This window comes from Bos indicus, chromosome X, assembly GCF_029378745.1.
Source record: "Bos indicus isolate NIAB-ARS_2022 breed Sahiwal x Tharparkar chromosome X, NIAB-ARS_B.indTharparkar_mat_pri_1.0, whole genome shotgun sequence".
In the NCBI taxonomy this organism is placed as follows: Eukaryota; Metazoa; Chordata; class Mammalia; order Artiodactyla; family Bovidae; genus Bos; species Bos indicus.
The window spans coordinates 4,064,311-4,082,028 of record NC_091789.1 but is presented as its reverse complement, the minus strand read 5'-3'; the positions used below and the strand labels follow the sequence as shown (position 1 = coordinate 4,082,028).

Below are 17,718 nucleotides of genomic sequence, written 5' to 3'. Positions count from 1 at the left end.
ACCTGCATACAGATTCCTCAGGAGGCAGGTCAGGTGGTCTGGCATTCCCATCTCTTTAAGAATTTTCTCTCACTAGTTTTACCTTGTCTGGAATTTTGTATCAATGAGATCATACAGCATGTACTCTTTGTGTTCTGTTTCTTTCACTCAGCATGATCATTTTGAGATTCATTAATGTGGATGGATGTATGGGTTCATTTTTAATTAAGTAGTATTTCATTCTATGGATTGCCACATTTTGTTTATGCATTAGTGGGTTGACAGACATTTGGGTTGTTCCAGTTTGGAGATATTATAAATAATGCATAACTAGCCTTTTTAAAAGCGGGAAGGAGGTCAATCCTATCTAAAGTGAGTTGGATTTTATTTTCTCCTACCTACAGGGCATCAGTATCATGATATATTCCTATTACTTTTAAAAAGAGTGGTGAAAACAAATCTCACACATTTTGGTCATAATGCTCCTTTAAATGTCAGTGTTTTGTGCATTAAATGTCTGTGAATCCTAAAAAAATATAAGGAAAAGAAATTCTAAAGGTTCTGAAAGCTCACTTTACAACCAATAATAGAAAATACAAGTCGTTCCCTCAGTGAGGTAAACTTTGGATAACATCGGTTTTAATCTCTGGAAAACGAAGCCCGCAGAATGTATCTTTTGATCTGAAAAACATTAACCTTTCAAGATTAAAGATTCCATTTACTTACAAACAGGGAACCTGAAATAAGACGACTCCAGAACTCAGCCAGAAAAGGGTAACCGCTTTGGATGCCGGGATTTGTAGTCCGTGAAATACTCGTCCTAACCAAGATGGCGGATATGCTAATGAACTGCCCCGCGGGAGTCTGGGCCGCGAGGGGATTGGGCGATGCGGGGATTCCGCGGGAGGGAAGCTAAGACCAGGTGTTACAACCTTTCCAGCGAAGGAAGCCGGATGCCCTGAAGTCTCGCGAGATCCTGGAGGGGCCCAATGGAGCGTTGGGGTCGGCTTATCACTAGGAGAGCTTGTTGGGGGCGGAGCTTTGCCCCGAGCGGGCCGGGAGGGGTAGGTGCCCGGCGTAGCGGCGTTTAGGCCGAGCTACCGCGGTGAGGAGCGAAGCTGTGGCCATGAAGGAGGAGAAGGAGCATAGGCCTAAGGAGAAGCGAGTAACCCTCTTGACTCCCCCAGGTGCTACAGGCAGCGGCGGTGGGGCTTCGGGAGACAGCACCAAAGGGGAAGATAAGCAGGATCGGAACAAGGAGAAGAAAGAGGCGTTGAGCAAGGTGTCTGGCCGGCTGTTGGCCCAGGAGAGGGCGGGACGGTTCCACCATCCGAGAAAGATGGTTGGGAATGGGGCTGCCCTCTTCCTCTCCCAGTCTCTTCCTCTGTTTCTTCACTTGAGTGAAAATCGCATCAACCTGTCTCATCCACTCTCCCAAAATGGGGGTCCCCTTCCCGGCAGAGCCCCGGGATGGGAGTGAGGAAGGGCGGGGGGAATCCCTGACTAGAAGGGTTTAGATCAGAGCCGTGAGATGATGATGGGCGGGGGGAGCGGCGATAGCGAAAAGGATGAGGAATTGAGGGGGAATATTAAACAGGAAGGTACTATCACCAGCGGGAGTAGTACGTGATAGGAATATTAACAGAGGTTAGTTGAGGGAATGGGTGGGTGGCGACTATTAATGGTCTTGGGCCAAATCGGGTACATTCTGTTCGGGGAGCAATGAGGGAATTGGGGATATTTCTTAGAATTTTGAATTCTTTATGCTGACTGAATAAGGACTTTATCAATCAAGAATTCCTGGCACCCACAAAAGACCAGGGATGGTTTACAAATTTCTTACCACTACTGAAAAATGGGTGACAGAAAATGAGGCGAAAACCTAGTAAACTGGGGCTTCGGGTTAACAGAACCTAAGATTTCCTTGCTCCAGGCAATTCTCGTTTCCGAGAGTTTTTTTTTTTTTTTTTAAACTTATGTTACTGTTTGACCAAACTGTGTTACTGTTGCTGCTGCTGCTGCTAAGTCACATCAGTCGTGTCCGACTCTGTGCGACCCCATAGACGGCAGCCCACCAGGCTCCCCCGTCCCTGGGATTCTCCAGGCAAGAACACTGGAGTGGGTTGCCATTTCCTTCTCCAATGCAGAAAAGTGAAAAGTGAAAGTGAAGTCGCCCAGTCGTGTCCGACTTTTAGCGACCCCATGGACAGAAGCCCACCAGGCTCCTCCGTCCATGGGATTTTCCAGGCAAGAGTACTGGAGTGGGGTGCCATGTTACTGTTACGTTTGACTAATCATTCTGAGCGTTCTGAACATTCTCTTGGGTTTTTAGAAATGATCTCATCTTTTAAAGGCCAGCTTTCTTCAGGGACAGTGGTTCAGGTATGACAGAAAATTGATTTGTACTAATTTTATTTTCCTTATTCATTTCTTAAGGTGGTAATTCGGAGATTACCGCCCACTTTGACCAAGGAGCAGCTTCAGGAGCATCTTCAGCCTATGCCTGAGCATGATTATTTTGAGTTTTTTTCTAATGATACTAGGTAAAATAAGAGGGAGGGGTAAATGAAAAAAGGTTTCTTCCGTTCTTTTTTTTAATCCTACTCATGATTTCTGTTTGATTTTTGAGCCTTTTTAATATATGCATACTTGTAATTCAGCCAGACACCTGCAAGCACATTCACATAATTGCTTTCCTCCCTGCAGTTTGTATCCTCATATGTATGCAAGAGCATACATCAACTTTAAAAACCAAGAGGACATTATTTTGTTCAGGGATCGTTTTGATGGTTATGTATTCCTTGACAATAAAGGTGAGTCCTTTTAACTGAAGGGGAGTTTGTCATTTGTATGTTTAAGACAATGTATCCCTGTTCTCTTGATGCCTTCATAGTGTTTCTAAAATCCTGAGTGCTAAGATGAGCAACATTTAGAGTTTTACGCATTTGATAAGCTTATGGCAGCCTTATAAATAGATAATGACTTTTTACAAGTATTTGTATTAACCTATTATTTCTGTAGTTTGTCAACCAAAGGAAAATGCCACTGTTTTCTCCTCCTGTGACAGTTCTTTTGCCCTGTTTTAGGTGATCTGTTGTCTTGAGTATTTACTAGTTTTAAGTGATACTGACAAGTGACTCTTTAAACTTGTATGACAAGTTTTAAATATTTACTTCTCATCTTGCTTCAAGGACCAATACTTATTTAATTCAGATCCTTTATGTCAATAGTTGCCAGTTGGAGTACTGTTTAACATTCTAAATTGTATGTAATTAAACCATTGAGCTTGATGATTTCCTACCTCCTATCCAGGAGTTTATAGGGAAGAAAAACTTCTGCATTAACCCTCATTTTATTATCTGTTGCTTGCAACATTTAGCCAGAGAATGTCCAAGCTGTTTGCTACTTTTCTTTTGGCTTTGCAATATTGAATGATGTGTGTTTTTGTTAGATTATATTTTTCAGTATTACTTCAGAGTTGGTAAAAAATGAAATCTTTGTCAGGGAATATGCCAGTAAAAGTTGAAGAACTGCTTCTTTGTTTGTCCAGTTTTTATTAATCCCCCCAAACCAGCTACTTTTCTGCTCCACAAGTTTATTCCAGTAGAAAGCAAGTGATTTCTTGAAAATCTGAGTTGTGTTTAACTTTTTCCTCTCTTTATCCCTTACATTTAAACAAGTGATGGATTTTGTCAATTTATTGCTTTTTAATATCTTGTTCATCTAGACTGAGGACGTTAGACTTAGTAATACTTTCACATGTGCTCATCACCTAATGCTTAGACAAGCACTCTCTCTAAACTTATAGAATTTTCCATTTTCTGTATAATTTAGTCTTACTTTGCCATGAAAATAATCTTTTTGAAGATAGTGACTTAAGACAGCAGTTGTGGGGAAAAAAGTCCAAATTCCTTAGTCAGATAAACAGCATCCCCCATTGTTTGGCCTCACTTCTAATTTTTTTTTTTTTGCCTATATTCCACAATTTCCTTTTGCTTCAGTCTGGTTTATCTATTCCTTTTCAGGTATATCAGTTATTAAGGTAATATGATTCTGCACTCGACTAGGATTTCTAAAATCTTGTTTCCTCTGTGACTGCTTTGTGATATCTAATGGTCAGTTCTAGTAATTTATCCTGGCTTATGTTTACACACCGAAGGTGTAAAGATGGTATTTTATACCTTGTATGACATTATTCTATAGCAAGGATTTGATGTATTTTTCCAGTAATCACTTAGGTTTTTAAAAAAATTATTATTGAGATATAACTCATACCATAAAATTCAGTGGTTTTTAGTATATTCACAAAGTTTTATAACTATCACCACTGGGTAATTCCAGAATGTTTTCATCACTTCAAAAAGAATCCTGTATTCATTAGCAGTCATCTCCCATTCTCCTCTCCCCCAGCCCCTGGCAACGGCTAATCTACTAACTATGGATTTCCTTATTCTGAAAATTTCATATGAGCTAAATCATATAATATATGGCCTTTTGTAACTACCTCTTTTACTTAGTATGTTTTCAAGGTTCATCCATGTTATAGTATGTATCATTGTCTCATTGCTTTTTTTTGTTTTTTGACATTAAAAATTGTGGTAAAATACACATAAATAAAATTTATCATCTTAACCATTTTTAAGTGTGCAGTTCAGTAGTGCTGACTACATTCACATTGTTCTGCAACTAATCTCTAGAACTTCTTCATCTTGTAAGACTGAAAGTCTGCCCATTAAACAACTCCCCATTTCTCCCTCCCCCCAGCCTCTGACAGCTGTTAATACATTCTGCCTCTGTGAACCACTATTCTTATTAAGTTGACCATTCTAGGTGTCTCATATAAATGGAATAATAGTATTTGACTTTTAGTGACTGGCTTATTTCAATTAGCATAATGTCCTCAAGGTTAATCCATGTTGTAGCATGTGTCAGAATTTCCTTTTCCACTGTATGTATATACTTCATTTTCTTTATCCATTCATCCTTTGAGAGAATTTGGCTATTGTGAATGCTGCTGCTGGAAATGTACAAACATCTGTTCAAGTTTCTGCTTTCACTTCTTTGGAATATATACCCCAAAGTGGAATTGCTGGGTCATGTGGTAATTCTATTTTTAATTCTTTGAGGAACCACCATACTGTTTGCCATAGTGGCTGCACCATTTTATATTCCCACCAATAATGCCTGAGGGTTCTAATTTCTCCATGTCCTGGCCAACACTTGTGATTTTCTGGGGTTTTTTCCCCCTTTAATAGTAATCATTCTGACAGGTATAAGGTGATATTGCATTGTGGTTTTGATTTGCATTCCCCTAATGATTAGTGAGGTAATATTTTAATCCTCACATTCTTAAGCACACAGCATCTTTTCATTTGCTTATTGGCCATTTATATATCATCTCTGGAGAAATGCCTATTCAAGTCCTTTGAACATTTTAAAATCAGATTATTTGGGGTTTTGTTGTTGTTGAGTTACAGTTCTTTACATATTCTGTATATTGACCCCTTATCAGATATATGATTTGAAAATATTTTCTCCGGTTCTGTAGGCTTCCTTTTCACTCTGTTGATTGTGTCCCTGGATGCACAGAAGTTCTTGATGCAGCACAGTTTATCTGGTTTTCACTTTTGTTGCCTGTGCTTTTGGCGTCTCCTGCTGTATTTTTTAATAACAGCTTTACTGAGATATAATGCACATGCCATAAAATTCACCCTTTTAAAGAATTACAGTTCAGTGTTTTTTAGTATATTCACAAAGTTGTGCAGCTATCACTACAATCTAATTTTAGAACACATTCATCACCCCACGTACCCATTAGTTGTTACACCCCATCTCTAGATAAGCACTAACCTACCTTCTATCTCTAGCCTTACTTATTATAGAGATTTCTGGTTTTGTAAAGAAAATCAATTAAGGTATAATTTTCATTTAAAATACATCCATTTTACATGTGCATTTGGTGACTTTTGACATATTTATACCCCTGTATAGTCAGTATCATGATCTTGGTTTGTTTTTTGTTTGTTTGCTTTCTGGCTGTGCCATGCAGTTTGCAGGATCTTAGTTCCCCCACCAGGAATCCAGTCTGGACCCCTGAAGTGAAAGTGCCAAGTATTAACCCCTGGACCACCAAGGATTCCCTTTGATGTATTTTTTAAATGAAAATTAGTTTGTAGATTTTTTCCCCCACATATCACAATATTAGAGTTTAAAGGTTGAATTTAAATGAATATTTTAATTCCCTCCCATATATTTTTGTTGTTTTTTCAGTATGAATTGGGGACTGCTTTGGTATCATGTTGATTTTAGTTGTGCCAATGAGATTTATGCCTTTTGGGAGACCCTATTCAGATCACTGTCATCAAAGGAAGCCTAGAGAGCAGGAGGTTGAGTCTCTTGTATCCATTTTTGACATTTTCTTTCTTTTAGCAAGTGTGCTGTTTTTTCTAAACAGGTCAGGAATATCCTGCCATCGTAGAATTTGCACCTTTTCAAAAAGCTGCAAAAAAGAAGACTAAGAAAAGAGATACTAAAGTTGGAACTATCGATGATGGTATAGTATAGCTCTAGTTACTTAATGTGCTAATGCCATGTGTTTTTTTAATTTAATCTTCAATTAATAATTGATTTACAATGTTGTGTTAAAGTGATTCAGTTATACATATATCCATTCTTTTTCAGATTCTTTTCCCGTATGGATTATTACCAAATACTGAATAGAGTTCCCTGTGCTATATAGTAGGACCATAGATTTTTAAAAGAATATATTAGCTTTGTGGGAATTGAGTGGATTCCAATCTTTTAAATTAAGAAAACATATGAAATAAAGTTCTTGAGAAATGTAATTCACTGATGAAAGCTTTGCTTGTTAGAATGGAGATGGGTTTCCTCTAGTTATTGGCTAATGGCTTTTCATTCCTTCACCATTAAACAATATATTGTTGACTGTTGAGTAGTAAATCACCTTAGGTATATTCATTAGAAGACAATGGAAAAAGTCAGGTGTTTCAAAGTACAACTCCTTAACGCCCCTTACCATTCTTATGATTATTTATTTGACTTTTGGTTTCCATTTGTATAAAGAGGAAGAGTTATCATTGAGAACTGTGATGGAAAAATTTCTGTACTTGAGTAACAACATAAAGTAACAGAAGTAGCTAATCCTGTTTCTAGGCTTTGAATATGCAGTTAACTGCACACGTGGTAATTACATTGAACTGAAATACTGGAACTAAAAAACAAATAATTGCCATTTATGGTAAACTGGATCCAGGTTTTGAGATCTCTGTAATGTGGTTGTGTTGGTTAAGGACTTAGCCACAATATTTTATATCAGATTGGTATTTCAGAATCACCTAGTTTGGTTTCCATTATTATTTATTACTATAATGTGTATTTTATAAAGAAAACACAGGCAAGACTCAACACACAGCTGCTTATTGACTATATCATAGATTCAGATGTTGAAGACTAGATCAGGTAACATGCTCCACAGTGCATTCTCCACATACAATATAATGACTCAGATGTGCTTCCCTTTCCAGATGTTACCATCACCTCTAGTGCCACATCTAGGACATCCCCCCTCATTTATCTGTTTGGAACACCCAATTTTCATATTCTGAGTTTCATTAAAGTGAGGTGTACCCATGCAGGAACTGCTTACATGCTCAACATGATACTCTCTGAGGGTCCCATAGCTATAGCTTGCAGTTCTCCCATAAGTATGACTCTGGATTAATAGGAGTGGTGGTTTTTAAAACCAAACTACTTAACATCCCTGGAGGTTGTGTTACAATGCATGGTGTCTCACTTTGCCTGACTCTGTCGGTATATCTAATAGGAGTTCTCAGAGTAAGTGACCAATAAAGCCCCCAAATAGTCTATCTTATGGGTATAGTTGGGTTTATTTTCAATCTTCCATGAAGCAGAAAATTATCTTCTTTGATAAGTAACTATCCTGGATAATATTTCTTATTTTATTTAAAGTCTGCTATATTTTCTATTTATTTAAATAATTATTTAGATCCAGAATATAGAAAATTTTTGGAGAGCTATGCTGCAGATAATGAGAAAATGACATCTACTCCAGAGACACTGCTAGAGGAAATAGAAGCAAAAAATAGAGAACTAATAGGTAAGTGGGCAAAAGGAATTAAGTGTTATGGTTTTTTCATCAGAAGACCTGTCAGACTCCCACTTCCGTCATTTGCTAGTTATGTGACCATAGGAAAGGCACTAACTTCTCTGAGACTCTGTTCGTTCTACTATAAAGTACAGATAATAGCTGACTCACGGGATTATAAGAATCCATCTATAAGATGGGAAATATTCTCTGACTTATTTGCATGCGTGCTGAGTCACTTCAGTCGTGTCCAACTCTTTGCGACCACATGGACTATAGCCTGCCAGGCTCCTCTGTCCATGGGATTCTCCAGGCAAGAATATTGGAGTGGGTTGTCATGCCTTCCAGGGGATCTTCCCCACCCAGGGATAGAACCCAGGTCTCTTACATCTCTTGCATTGGCAGGCGGGTTCTTTACCAGTAGAGCCACCTGGGAAGCCCCCTCTGACTTATTTAGTGCCACACAAATGTTAGTATAAAAATTTGAAGAGCTATATGGGACCTTAAGATGTTAATGAGTCTTTGAAGATTAGTTGGTGTTTTCTACTAATAAGTTCATATTCGTAAAAAAGAAAATTTGACTTGAAGATATTTTAAAAAATGAAATTGGTTACTGCAGAATTGGAAACCTCTTGAGAAATTCTAGCTTGGATGTTGGTTTTGGTATTAAGTTGTCACTACTGTATCAGCTCTAAACATGAGCATAGCCTCCAACCTGCCCAGGATTTCCACTCCTAGGAATTTCTCCAAAGGAAGTATGCTTTTCAAAAAGCTAGCTATAAGATTAGATAGCATTGTTCAGAATACTGAAAAATGAATTAAATATTCTTTTAAAACTTCGTTTTTTTAATGGATACTTCCCTGGTGGCTCAGCTGGTAAAGAATCCACCTGCAATGCGGGAGACCTGGGGTTGATCCCTGGGTTGGGAAGATCCCCTGGAGAAGGGAAAGGCTACCCTCTCCAGTATTCTGGCCTGGAGAATTCCATGGACTATATAGTCCATGGGGTTGCAAAGAGTCAGACACGACTGAGCGACTTTCACTTTCATAGTATAAGCCTACCTCTGATAGTTTCCATAGAATAAATTCCCAGAAGTGGAATTATGGGGTCAAAAGTATTAGATATTTTTAGCCCCTTATCCCAGTTTCTTCCTGGGTGAACAGATTTATACTCCCATCTGTAAAACAAGAGAATGTCCTTTGCACTTTATTTTCATTGACACCAGGAATTGCTCTTTTTAAAAATTGTTTTATTGTTTTAATTTAAATTTCTTAACTTTTAATATTTTAAACCTTCAGAATTTAAGTAGACTATTGTAAAACTTCTTTCCAATAAGATAGTTGTGAACTTACTGTTTGAGGGGTATAGTTTTCCCACCTCGGGTGGTTGGCAGGGAATGTCAGAAAATGGACTCCTTTCTAGGGTTCAATTAAGTATTATTAATAATCTGTTTACATTTGTGTAGCTAAAAAGACAACTCCACTTTTGAGCTTCCTGAAAAACAAGCAGGTAAACCTTTTGTTTTTCTGGTTCTCACAATACTTCTGTTTCATTGGTTCGCATTCTGTAAATTTAAGAGCATTGGGATCATACAGTAGGGAGAGCTGCTTTCTCTACCACTGTTCTTTAAATATTTGGCTCATTGGCCTCACTGTCTGGCCTGCTCCTTCACTCTGGTTGTTGGACCATAGATTCTGCAGAACTAGGGGTTCCTTAGCTTGTTCCAGAGGCACTCTTGATTTCCTGAAAGCCTTTGGATACTGTAGCAAGGCAGCAGTGGGAGACTGATATGAGCAGGCTGTGGTCTTTTTCTCTCTCATATTCTGAATGGACTCGGGAGGGGGTTAAGGAAGTGGAAAGTGGGAAGGAAAGATGATACAGTTAAGTGGGTGCCCACCGTACTTTCTGAACTATGTTCCGTACTTTCTGAACTATGTTTTCGGTGATAATTATCTTGTCTGAAGGCTCTGTTGATGTTTCTTTGCAGAGGATGAGAGAAGAAAAGAGAGAAGAAAGGAGGCGGCGAGAAATAGAAAGAAAAAGACAAAGAGAAGAAGAGAGGAGAAAGTGGAAAGAAGAAGAGAAACGAAAACGGAAAGATATAGAAAAGCTAAAGAAGATAGACAGAGTTCCGGAAAGGGACAAATTAAAGGATGAACCAAAGATTAAGGTATGAACATAAGTTAAACTGACTGCATGTTACTGAAAATTGCATGTACTCTATCTACTTCTTCAAATATGCATGCATCTTGTATTGGTGTAAACTGGTTTAGTTTTGTTTTTGTCTTTTTTGGGAGGGAGTGAATCTTTGCTATAATATTCATGTATTACTCTTAATTTAAGATAATTTAAAAGATTAAGTAGTTTACATGGGATTTCTTCAGTGCAGTGTTATTTATAATCATTGAAAATGTTCAATTTTGGATTATTATTCTCTCACTTCTTCATATATAAGGGCTTAGGGCTGGCTGGCATGAATTATGGGTTTTATTCAGCTTTTCCTTCATATTTGATACATGAAGTTGCCTCATCTGTTTGTTTTCCACTGTCTTCAGGTACACAGGTTTCTGTTACAAGCTGTGAATCAGAAAAATGTAAGGACCAAGTACATGATACAGAGCACCTAGTATCATGTCACACACACACAGGTCTTAGTTAATAAGTCCTTTTGGTGGCGGTGGTAGTGGTACCTGTAGAAAACGCCCTCAGGCTGACTTGAGTCCTAAAAGCTGAACCCTTTTAAATTCCTGATTTAGAAAGAAACCCAGATGATTTCCTGATGCTCTGCTGTATACCCAGAAGCTTCAACAATGTGCAGTGAGAGGACAGCCATGCCTTAAGAGCTCTTTCTCTCCTCTTCCTTTATACACCTCTCATACCTGGCTGCCTTGTGGGAGTATTCGGAATATACATCTTCTCCCCTCACATGATTCCCCATGTTACCTTCTTGGGTCTACCTGGGAATCTGTGAGCAGCAGGTTCTGATTAACACACTGCATGTAGGAAGAGGAAAACCTGTGGAAAGACCCCAGCCTAGCTGCTTCCCTTCCAGGGGCCTGGCTCGGGCAGCCTGTGCTCCAGTGAACTGCCCAGGGAAGTTCTTGTACATAGTATGGCAGAGAAAATCTCACAGAGATGATGGCCAAGTCTCCTTTTACCTCCTCAGAATTCAGCTGGTCAAGTCGCTAGGGTGCCCCGAGGCTCTCCAGGACTCATTGGTGATAAGGGGCTTGGCGGTGGCAGGGTGGGGAGGTTCTCATCTTAATTCCTTCTATCGATCTCTGTGTCCGCCCTGCTTCAAGCAACCTGACTTGCTATTTCTGTCAGCAAGGCAGAAGGTCAAGCTGGCTATGCTAGAGACATTCGTTAATAGTCTTATTAGAGTAATGAACATCTTGGCTCCTGACGAAGATGTTCACTAGAGAAATCAGAGCACTTGCAATGAAACCTGCACATGTCCCCCTCACTTTGCACTGGCGCCTTCATGGTGTGCACTCTGGACTCCCTGTTTCCAGTGGCTGGCTGTGTGCTGAAACACTTCACGCTTAAGTCTCATGCGTGCTGCTTTGCCTTTAGCTTCGTGGCTTGTATGATGCCTTCACAATGAGATGAAACTCTGTATGATGCCTTCACTCTGAGACTGGAAATTCCTAAAAATCTCTCTGAATATCCAACACTTGGGGGTGTATTCTAGAGAGATTTGTAGAAGCAGCATGAGAAAGAAACTTTGTCAGCAATTTGAACTTTATAAACCACTTTTTTTAGAATTGCATTCTGTCATATATACATATGACATTGAACAGAGTTCCTGTTCAGTAGAGATGGAACTTCACAGTTCTGTTGTATGAGATATTTGGATTTTTAAATCAAATGCCAAATAATTCTTGCTTTTCATCTCTAATGATAATATGATTGTACCATCATAAGTATGTAGCTACTCTCAGACTCAAGGCAAAATTATTCCTGCAATGGATCTCTCCTTTGGTGACAAGGTATTTGTTATTCTAATAACTTTGTAAAAATAGTCCAGCAATAATGACCTGGCTAGCATTTTTAATTTGTACCGTACTTTCCTATCAAGTTATACTGACATGCTGGCTTGCTACAGAAGGCATACTTGAAAGTAAGCGTTGGTCTACTCAAAGGTTGACCCATTTAAAGCCAAAGGAGTCTTGATCCTATTGCCACAAAGTGATTAAACCACTTCACTGGAGTGCATAACACTTTCACATTAATAGCACCCTTTTAGCAAATTACTGCTCTTTGTGCACTATTTGTTCACCTGAAAGTTTGAGTACTGCAGAGACGGGGCCTTCAATAGCCTGAATTGAAAATATTTACTATATTGTTTTCTTTGCGAGAATCAGAAGACAATCCCATCATTCAAAATAAACCTAAGTTTGTTCTCTTTAAAGCTGCTCAAGAAGCCAGAAAAAGGAGATGAAAAAGAATTGGACAAAAGAGAAAAGCTCAAGAAATTGGACAAAGAGAATCTGAGTGATGAAAGAGCCAGTGGGCAAAGTTGTACATTGCCCAAGCGTTCTGAGGGTGAATTTAAAGATGAAAAACCTAAGAGGTCGGTAGTCGAGGGCTCTTGGGTACATTTGTTTTCGACCTGTTTCTGGCTGCTAGTTTTACTGCTGCATTCTGGACTTGTACGTGAATCAAGATACTGGGTTTTATGAGGGGTATGGGGATGAGGAGGACAGGTTTCAAGTATTTTAGTATCTTAATCTGGTTGAATGACTTTTGGGTGTTTTTTCCCAAATTGCTTTTCAAAATACTAGTATTTTTTTTTTAATGCTGCTCCGAAAGTTCAACCTCATTGTAGTGGCCAAGGCAGGATCAGAGTATTCCTGCTTTTGTGATTAGAAGAGCTTCAAGGGTGCATTCTCAGATTTGTTTTTCGTGCAGACCTGAAGATGAGAGTGGCAGAGAATACAGGGAGAGGGAGCGGGATTATGATCGAGACCAAGAGCGCATCCTGCGGGAGAGAGAGAGGCTGAAGCGGCAGGAAGAAGAGCGCCGCAGGCAGAAGGAGCGCTATGAGAAAGAGAAGGCTTTCAAGAGAAAGGAAGAAGAAATGAAGAAGGAGAAAGAAACACTTCGGGATAAAGGAAAGAAGCCTGAAAGTACAGAGCCAGTAGGCAGCTCAGAAAAAACTGAAAAGAAAGAAGAAGTGGTTAAGAGAGATCGCATAAGAAACAAGGTGCTACATTTCATTAAACTTCTTTTCATGAGGATTTTCTTTGTCTTTTCCTGCAAGTATAAAGGAGAGGGCTAACTCATTGTTAACAGAATTTTAGGGGAACTTTATCTGTACCTTTTTTCAGTCTTGTTGGGGTCTTTTTTATTAAAGTTTGTGTGTACTTTTCAACGGAGAAGCCAATGGCAACCCACTCCAGTACTCTTGCCTGGAAAATCCCATGGATGGAGGAACCTGGTAGGCTGCAGTCCATGGGGTCACTATGAGTCGGATATGACTGAGCGACTTCACTTTCACTTTTCACTTTCATGCATTGGAGGAGGAAATGGCAACCCACTCCAGTGTTCTTGCCTGGAGAATCCCAGGCACGGGGGAGCCTCGTGGGCTGCCGTCTATGGGGTTACACAGAGTCGGACACTACTGAAGCAATTTAGCAGCAGCAGCAGCAGCAGTACTTTTCAAACATACACAAAAGTAGAGAGAACAGAGGAGTAGTAGGATGTACTTATCACCCAGCTTTGGCAGTTATCACCTTATGGCCAATCTTCTTTCTACTCTACCCCATCTTGCTCCTATGGGATGATTTTCAAACAAAACCTAGACAGATAATTTCTTCTTTAAATATGTCAGTATTAAGAGTAAAGACTTTAAAAAAAAAAAAAATTTGGTCACACTGTGAGGCATATGGGATACGGGATCTTAGTTCCCCAACCAGGGATGAAACCCATGCCCTCTACAGTGGGAGTGTGGAGTCTTAACCATTGGATTGCCAGGGTTTTTTCTTAATAAAATAACCCTAGTATTCTTTTTCTTAATAAAATAACCCTAATAGCATTTTCACACCAGACAGAAGAAGAATTTCTGACAATAACTCCTTAGCATCCTGTCTACCCAGTGTACAGATTTTCCCAATTGCTCATTAACACTTCTTTTCATTAACATCTTTTGTATAGGCTCTAAACAAGGTCCACAAATTGTATTTGTTTGAAATGTTCCCTTAAGTCTCTTTTAATCTAAATAATTCTTCGTCCTTTCGTTTTCTACCATTTCTTTGTTGCAGAAACCAGTTTGCCCTATAGAGCGTCTAATAGTCCAGAGTGGCTAATTACATCCCTGTGGTAACATTGAACATGTTCCTCTACCTTCTATGTTTCCTTGAAAACCAGTAGTCATATCTAGAGCAGGGTCAGAAAATTTTTTTCGTTCAAGGGCCAGATGGTAAATATTTTAGGCCCAAAAATAATTTGTGGGCCATGTGGTTTCTGTCAAAACCAGTAAGCTTTGTAGGAAAGTAGGCATAGATAGCATGTAAAAGAATAAGCATGGCTGAGAGCCAGTCAAACTTTTCACAGAAAGATGGGGGTGGCCCCCTCATTTAGAGGCCTTAATATATTCAGACTCAATTGTTGGCAAGAATACTTGATAGGTGGTGGTGTGCAGTTCCTACTGCATTGTTATCAGGAAGCATACAATGTCTTGGTATCCGTTTATTGTGATGTTACGATGGACCAATAGTAATGGTACTATGGTTATGTGATAAGATGTTCTTGCTCTTAGGATACACAAGCTGAAATATTACCAATGAAGAATCATATGATCAATAATAATGGTATTATGGTTATGTGATAGGATGTCCTTGCTCTGAGGATACACAAGCTGAAATGTTTAGTGATGAAGGGTCTTGATGTCTGCACTTATTCTCCAGTGGTTCTGCAAAAATAATAATGTATCTATATATATGTGTGCCCGCATACACACTAGAGACAGAAAAGGCATATATGACAAAATGTTAATCATCGTGAATCTAGGAGAAGGGTATTAGGTATTCATTGTACAAGTTTGGCAACATTTCTATAGATTTAAAATTTTTTGAGATAAAAAGTTGGAAAAATAGCTGATCAATTAGCTCAGGTATTGTAAGCCTGATCCATATATTATAAAATTTTTTATCAGCCTTTCTCCTAATGACATTGTATAACTTGTGGATTTAGAAATACTTGGTGAACTCCAACTTGTTGTTATCAGTTATTGCCCTTGTTGACGTTTAACTTGTCCCATCTTTGCACACTGGGAGCCCCATCATCCATTTCTCTAAATACTATGTGGCAGTCGCATCTGTTTTAATGTTTCATCTTGTTAAAACAGTGAAATGTTTTGCTGGAATTACTCACTTAAGAATAATGCTTTAAGGCTCTTTCATATGTCAGGGAGAAAGGACAGGGAAGGCTCATGTTGTCTTTTGTTGAATTAGAAAAGGCCTATACATTTAAGTTTTTCAGGGTCATATTGTGATAAACCAAACACAGTACTTGAACTGAGAGGTACCTGGTGATGATATTGAGGCCTATTTAGGAACCTGAGATCTAAAGTGTTACCTAGAGAGTCTCAAGCTGGGTTGTCACCTTGTCAAATCTGAATTAAGAGAGAGTCATATTTGTGCTAAGTTACTAGTGTTTGAGCTCATAACTTCAGGGACTTTGCATTATTAAGAATTGGTGTTCTTTATTATTTTCACTCCTAAAATTTTCTTAGATGGTGCATTTTAAAATCCATTTACTGATGGGGAGGAGAGAGCGACAACAACCACGGTTTCTAAGTAAAAACTATTCAAGCTGATTCAGTTCATCTTGAGATAGTAAAGAAAATTAGGCAGTAAACTTATCAAAATTTACTCTGGGCATATAAAATAATACTTGATAACTATTGCTTATAAATAGTTGTTTTTTATTTGTAAAAATAAATAGTTGTGAAATAGTTGTTTTTCTTTGTAGGTAGGGGAAAGGAAGCAGGCAGTTTGAAGCCAAATAACCATCGACACTTATTGTTATGTACTGTGCCCTCAAATTTTGATCTCATGTGGGCTGTCACTGGTATATTTTATCCCCTAGACATGCTTAGTAGCAGTTTTGTAACATGAGCATTTCATTTTACTTTAGGATCGTCCGGCGATGCAGCTTTACCAGCCAGGAGCTCGAAGCCGAAATCGACTCTGTCCCACTGATGACAGCACCAAGTCTGGAGATTCAGCCGTAGAAAAAAAGCAGGAAAGTGGTATTAGCCATAGAAAAGAAGGAAGCGAGGAGTGATAGGTCCAAATGGCCTCAGGTGTCCTGACTGTCTAGGCAGCCAAAGAGCACGAATTAAGCAATCCAGAAGTGCCTTCAGGGCAAAGGAATAGAGAGAGAGAGAAAGGGGGTCGCTGTGCTGGTGGGGTACACTGCAGAGGAGTATGTTTTGCGTTAAAGCAGGAACCCGATTGCAGGTTCAGATTGGAAGTACAATTTTCATTTTTTATGCAGTTCCTACAATTTTAAAGTGTCAGACAAAGCTGAGGGGGAGAGGACACATGTTGCAGTTTGCAGGCAAGAAATATGAGAGGACTTATTTAGGTATGACACGAGAAGAAGATAGAAGAACTGGCTTTAAAATCAAAAGGTTTTGTTAATCCTGGATTGAATTTTCTTAAAATTTCAATGGAGCAGAGTCACTGTGAAGTCTCTTTCAGATCTAGTTATAGTCATTGTTGGTGATAACTGTTGACTTTGTGTAGTGTAGAAGCAAGAAGCATGTAATTGTAATAAAAGTACAGTGAAGGATATAACACATTTTCACTTACGCAGAAATTTAAATAGTCTTGTCATGTCGATATCTTATGTCCTAAAATTTTAGGATTACTTTGGGAACAGCTATCCACTCCAGTATTCTGGCCTGGAGAATTCCATGGACTATGTAGTCCATGGGGTTGCAAAGAGTTGGACACAACTCAGCAACTTTCACTTTCAGTTTAGTTCTTTGTTTGCTTACGTGAGATTAGTGTAAAAATTTTTTTTAAACATCTCCTTTTGCCTTTAGCAATTTTTGTATTTGTAAAGTTTAACCCTTAGTTGATTCTTGACAATCCAGTCTTTGTTTGACTTTAGGTCTCATGAGCTGAGTGCCTACCCTCTCCAGGAAGGAAACTGCACCAATATTTGTTCCTGTTAAATAGCAACTTAGCTTGTTTTGCATTGATGTCAATAAATATCAACATCACTCAAGTATGAAGCTAAGTGTGTTTATTAACTTTACTAAATAGCTATTACTTTTGAGAAATTAAACTTTTGATACTTAATCTTTTGGGAATTTTGAAAGTGGATGAATGATATTGTTTCTGCCTTCACCAGCACCATGCTTTTATTTTGCCCACAAAGAAGACCAAATCGTGGTTCATCACTCTTGTTCCATAAGAACCAGAATTTGTCTGGACGACATCCTTGAGCTGCTGCTTCATTTCCATCTTGCCAGCTTCTCCTACTATGGCACCAGTGTGCCTTTACTTAATAAGTCACTGCTTTATGTTTACTCAGCTTTTAGAAACCAGAATCCCAAAAGGCAGATAAAGAGGAAGAGACATTGAAGGTGATTGAA

The 17,718-nt window shown here is 38.8% G+C and overlaps 1 protein-coding gene across 4 annotated transcripts; it reads left to right on the top strand.

The window, feature by feature from the left end:
* Positions 1 to 411: 411 nt before the first annotated feature.
* On the top strand, positions 412 to 17,348 carry UPF3B (UPF3B regulator of nonsense mediated mRNA decay). 4 transcript variants are annotated; one of them, XM_070784037.1, is made up of 11 exons: positions 412 to 1,043; positions 2,416 to 2,522; positions 2,686 to 2,792; positions 6,434 to 6,532; positions 8,006 to 8,116; positions 9,571 to 9,614; positions 10,093 to 10,275; positions 10,661 to 10,699; positions 12,521 to 12,681; positions 13,020 to 13,314; positions 16,248 to 17,348. In XM_070784037.1, the coding sequence occupies exons 1-11, from the start codon at positions 969 to 971 to the stop codon at positions 16,395 to 16,397; spliced, it is 1,371 nt and encodes a 456-aa protein (XP_070640138.1). In that variant the 5' UTR covers positions 412 to 968; the 3' UTR covers positions 16,398 to 17,348. The 4 variants fall into 4 exon arrangements, with proteins under 4 accessions (XP_070640138.1, XP_070640136.1, XP_070640139.1 ...); XM_070784035.1 differs by having other exon boundaries at positions 926 to 1,261; XM_070784038.1 differs by having other exon boundaries at positions 929 to 1,166.
* Positions 17,349 to 17,718: the final 370 nt, after the last annotated feature.

Coding starts and splice junctions, on each gene's coding strand:
- UPF3B (XM_070784035.1), top strand. CDS start 1,106: ATGAAGGAGGAGAAGGAGCATAGGCCTAAGGAGAAGCGAGTAACCCTC. Junction 1,262..2,415: donor AGAAAGAGGCGTTGAGCAAG/GTGTCTGGCCGG, acceptor TCATTTCTTAAG/GTGGTAATTCGGAGATTACC. Junction 6,533..8,005: donor AGTTGGAACTATCGATGATG/GTATAGTATAGC, acceptor ATAATTATTTAG/ATCCAGAATATAGAAAATTT.